At 42.8% G+C, this 5211-nt stretch overlaps 1 protein-coding gene across 1 annotated transcript; it reads left to right on the top strand.

Moving 5' to 3' along the window:
* Positions 1-3006: 3006 nt before the first annotated feature.
* Positions 3007-4986, top strand: T265_14350 (hypothetical protein; the record flags this gene model as incomplete). Its single annotated transcript, XM_009173272.1, has 2 exons — positions 3007-3233; positions 4719-4986. Coding segments are annotated over 2 exons (495 nt in total), but the record flags the coding sequence as incomplete, so codon positions are not given.
* Between the last annotated feature and the right edge of the window lie 225 nt (positions 4987-5211).

The raw sequence follows: 5211 nt of genomic DNA, 5'->3' as shown, positions 1-5211 counted from the left end.
AAGGCAGCGGCTTACGACAAGTAACCGGCTACAAAATGGGAAACCAGCGGGATTAAACGATTCGCCCAAGGAAGTTTCTAAGCTGGAAGGACTGGGGCCGTGAAGCGGATTTCATCTGATACGCACAACTTGGGAGACGGGAGACGTCCCGTAAGGATCCAAGGACAAAACTGTAATCCTTGTGTACAAAGTGAAACAGAGTCAGCAAAAGGCAAACAACTATCTCGGCATCCTCAACATGCTGTCCACGGCAAACGGATCACAATTCCAAATATCAGCAACATTTCAGCAATAACTTCATGGCATGTACACTAGTATAAAATAAACATGGCTCGCAGATCTGCGAGCATCCTAATTAGAGTAATTTCCAACCGGAAAAAATGCTAAGGAACACCTTCGTATGTAAGATTCAGTTCAAAGATTGTGACAAACGCTACATGGGACAAACAGAATATATAATCATAAAACCGCAACCAAAAGATACGACTAATTTTCACTCGTCTCCCTAAACAAAGATCAAGAAGGGCGTACAGTTGAGTGGGGAAATTTTTTATATTGGCCCAAACAAGAACAAAGCAAGAACGTGAAATCATGAAAGCGCGGCATTTCACTTGAAAAGCCATGGACTGAAGTTGACCCAAACTATCGACCGCAGAGAGTAAAAGAACTGAGAAACGCTGAACTGCAAAGCCGCGCAACAAACGCGAATGAACTGTTTTCAAACAGGTGGGTAGAACAGAACAAAAATTGAGTAGCTTAATCCTTTTTCCGGAATAGCACCAAACCAGTGAATCAAAGGAGGAAATCTGACGGAATCTGCCAGCGGCACCCGTGTTGATACATCAGTTGAACCGCCCCAGATGGGGAGATTAAGAAACCTAACCCAATTAGAACTAATTTGAAACTACCCCAACCCATCAGTCCAAGATATTGGCAAACACTATTCGACAAGAGCTGTTAACTAACACTCAACTCCGATCATGTGGGCTAATATAAAGACGTCTTTGTGATTGGTTTCCTTGTCTGCCTTAAAACCCGACCAGACAGGTGACCTGCTCTTTTGGCATAATGAAGCTTTTGTGACAGAAACGAAACGTGGCCCAAATAAAAAACTATCGATTGTTTACCAAGCTCTTCTGAAACGATGGATTCTCAATCGGTTCCGTAATTTCTCCAATTGATGTTTGCGCTGAACCGAAAGCAATGCTGCACTCGAGCCTTTGACGCTGATTTAAAGCTGATGAAATAAGATCACCGAGCAAACGTGTAGAGGTCTGCCGTAAGCCATCAGCCGGCCTAAGTATTACGGCAAAATAAAGGGCACTGGCACGCCGTGTTTGTTTACCATCCAGGTACCGGTGTAACGGTGATACTACTGATGGAAAGGCATGTGAGTAGTGTGTTTTCTTGTAAATTCGTTGTTGAGTCTCTTGAAAAAAGAGATCTGTTGCGGAACGTGTGGAGTCGCTTTGTAGCATCTGCTTGGATTTGAGCAGTGAATGATTTGGTCAATGAATATCCAGGAAAGTTCAAGAAGACGCGTTCAGGAGAAGATAGATGTTCAGCTTTTGTAAATAAGACGCAAATGAGAGTTTTACTTCCCTGTCCAGTAGTCTGTAACTGGTCAGTTGAATAACTCCGCAGCGAAGACCTTCTCCTTCGTGTTACTTTAGGTTATGGCATGATGTCACAATTCCCTCAGTATTTACCGTGACCCGTCCATCAACAGGCTATCATTGTTTTAAAGGATAACCCGGTGTTTTTCACTATCTTTGCCTTCAACGATTTTGTCATTCTTTTTGAGGACAATGGTGGGCCTATAGCTAGTAGAAAATAGGAAAAAATGCTTGGGTTCCATTAGGTCATGAGTACCAGAACCAAGCCTAGTAAGATGGGTCTGTCGTATGTTATGCAATGCTACTTGATTAAGACTGTGTTGGAGAGGTTCACTGCTTTCCGAATAACTTGCTTGATTTTCAGGATTGCAACGCATCATGCCTCAATGCTTCTCAAGACTCATGGCAGCCAAGGGTCAGGTCATCTCATGACCCAAAGTAGAAATTACCATTGTTCGACTGTAATTGATGAGAGCGAAAGTACAAACTGATAGTTCTACTTCCGGTCCTGGAATGCTTACGGGTGTAACTCAGGATCAAACTTTTGCTCATAATCTCTCCCATTTGTGTCTAACGGCTGTACATTGATGCTGGATTGCGGTTCCAGTATCGGTATTAGACGGTTTGGTTCCAGAAATTAGCTCCAGCAGATCCACACTCGTGTTTGCCGAAGATTTTTTATTTTTAAAAAGTAGGGACAAAAAGAAGGCAGAAGAGATGCCGTACATTCAACCAACTAGTGAATACTGCGAAATTTCAGAGTTTGGAGAGAATGGGTTTTCATGGGTAACGTATGCATCAGTCGTCTAGGCTGTGCGCTAAGCAGTAGGAAATATTCTTAACCGAAATGCAGAAAATAGACAATATGATCTATGAATCACACTGATAAAAATGAATAGCTCCGTCAGCGATAAGGTTTTATTGGGTTGGTAGCGTGAAATAGGTGGAATCCAATCAACGCATACCCAGAGAGTGTCTTCTGGGTTATACAGGTTTTTAAAGCTTTCTACCAAGTGCCCATCTTTTAAATCTATTCAATTTGCTTCTGGTATTATTTCTCACTTCGGAGGAGGGCTATGCGCTTGAATATGTGCTTCGTACACTGATGGATTCAGTAGTCTTAGGGTATCTGAGAACTGCTGAAGTAAAGGGGTTGTCTATGCAAATCATTCTGCTTACTTTGGTGTATTTTTAAAACGGAGATGAGGTGAAGTTTATTCACTCTGCACCGGAGGCAGCTGCTTCTCTTTTGTACAGATAGCCGGATGCCGCCTAAGCATTCCTTTGAGCAAATGGTTGTATTAAGTTTGGGACCAGCTGTGTCCTGAATATCAGCTAAAATATACATAATTTTTTAACACCTCCCTACCCCCAACGTTTCTTCTCAGAGAATTCTGGTTCTTCAAAGGCAGCTGGACTCATACCAGGCATTGCCACATTTGTAGCACCGTATGACGGCCAAGTTCGCTTTGTGCCACTGCCTAATGGAAGAATTCAAATCAACGGAACAGTTGCGGGTCTTCCACCGAACGAGACACTTGGAGTCCATGTGCATGAGACTGGGGACATAAGCAACCATTGTCTTAATGCTGGTGCACACTGGAGTTTTGTTAAACGGTAAGTCTGATTGATAGTAGCCAGAAAGCCTATGGTACGCCAGTGAACCATCGGTGTTGAGCACTGATGCCATGCTGTCGATGATGATGATGATGATGATGCGAAAGGCTATGAAAGCCGTTTCTGAAGCCCCATCACCAGGCAGTCGAGTTCGATACAGCGTTAAGAATGAGTCCAAAACCTTCGCATGTCTTGTGAATCCCACGCAGTCCTGTCCAGAAGGCGTTTATGTGTGAGACCAAGTGGTAAATACTACCCAGCTGGTCCATGGAACTAAATAGCCAGGAATTTGAAACAGGGGATTTGAACAGCTTCTGGAACGGATGGAACATGGCTGTTACACGGCTGTCAACAATACATCCTCACGGAAATTTATCAGACGCAATTCTTCTATGCACTGTGTCGCATATACTTCTCGTTTTCTACACGATCATCATTATCATCATAATCACCGTCATCATCATCATCATCATCATCATCATCATCATCATCATCATCATCATCATCAGTGGTAGCAGCGACATCAGTTTTGTTTACTTATCAGGTTTAATTTCCCTGCTCCGTCGCCTTTCTCGTTATCTTCACAGAGTGTAAATAAGCTAAAATGTGTCTGTAAACAAACTTTTTCTGCTGTTACTTCTGCTCATAACCGTAAGTTTGCGAAAGGGGATAATTTTGGTGAGGATAATGATGTTGCTGATAAGCAAGAACTGGTTTAATTTAAACTTCCGGCCGAGAAGGCGATTGAGATGGCTGACAGGTGTTGTGAGTTTTTGTTATTTATTTATTGTTGCAAGATTTGTCGGGTAAATATCTTTCTCATGTGAACCGTCCGCCTTCTGTCCCGACGAAAATATTTTGGCTAGTCCACATCAAAAGAGAGAAGAATTGGACTTGAATTTTTCTCCGTGGTGAACATCATTGATTATGTCTGGATATGAATCTCGGGGATCTGACGCCCGACGCTAACGTGTTACTACCACTCCGACAGCTCGTGGTGGACACACATGGATTACTGCACTTAAACAGGCGAACGTTCTCACGCTTGTCGAATGCGTTGAACGTTGGCTCAAAAAGCGTTCTGGTTGCGCGTAATTAGCACCACTGACATGAAATTGGCATCGGAGTGATCGTTAAGACATGGAAATTTTTCAAGAATATGAGGAAACTGGTGATATTGCATTTTGTCTAGAGATTTATAATGCTGCTGACCTCAGTAAAATAGGCTCAGAAAGAGCAGACTGTTACCGACCTGATGTTTGCAGAACTGGACAGTTTGGTGATTAATTTTTTTGTTTAAGAACAAATATTTTCATGGAGGGGTTTACTTACAACGCATACCCCAAAGCCGGCTTTGACCTTCTTGGGTCTGGACTACTTTTAGCGCGAAATTTGTTTTCATATCATTGCAAACCCGATGAACAACGTATTGATTTATTCCCTTATCAGAAAGTAATGAGCTCCAGTTGTTTTAAACTCTTTTAGTGCCCAACACGGAGGTGAGAAAACTGCGTATCGACATGCAGGCGATCTCGGAAATATGCAAACAGATTCTGAGGGTGTCATGCAATTCAACCTGGACTATTTGCCCGTTTACAACGACCCTTCGCATGGCTTCATCGGTCTAGTTCTGGCCATCACGGATCATGAGGACGATCTTGGTTTGGGCCGCAATGCGGAAAGTCTGAAAAGTGGAAATTCTGGAACACCTTTGACCTGTGCAGTAATCGGTAGAGCCAAGGCTGAGAAATAAAAATCTGAGTGACTGATGATTCAACCCAATGTTGTTGTAAAAATGGAAGCACAGCAGTTGTCGAACAATGAACGGACTGATTTAGGACAGTCAAACTTTGTACAACGAATTGACTTTTCATGGGTCTAACGGTGGGTGGGTGGCTGGGTGACATATTCAGAAAGACATTTCGTTCCGTTTTATCTTGTTAGGCAAAGTTGTATTGCAAGAAAACTGACTTACATT

The sequence above is a fragment of the Opisthorchis viverrini genome, assembly GCF_000715545.1.
Source record: "Opisthorchis viverrini unplaced genomic scaffold opera_v5_180, whole genome shotgun sequence".
NCBI classification, from domain to species: Eukaryota; Metazoa; Platyhelminthes; class Trematoda; order Opisthorchiida; family Opisthorchiidae; genus Opisthorchis; species Opisthorchis viverrini.
This window is presented reverse-complemented; position numbering and strand designations above follow the sequence as displayed.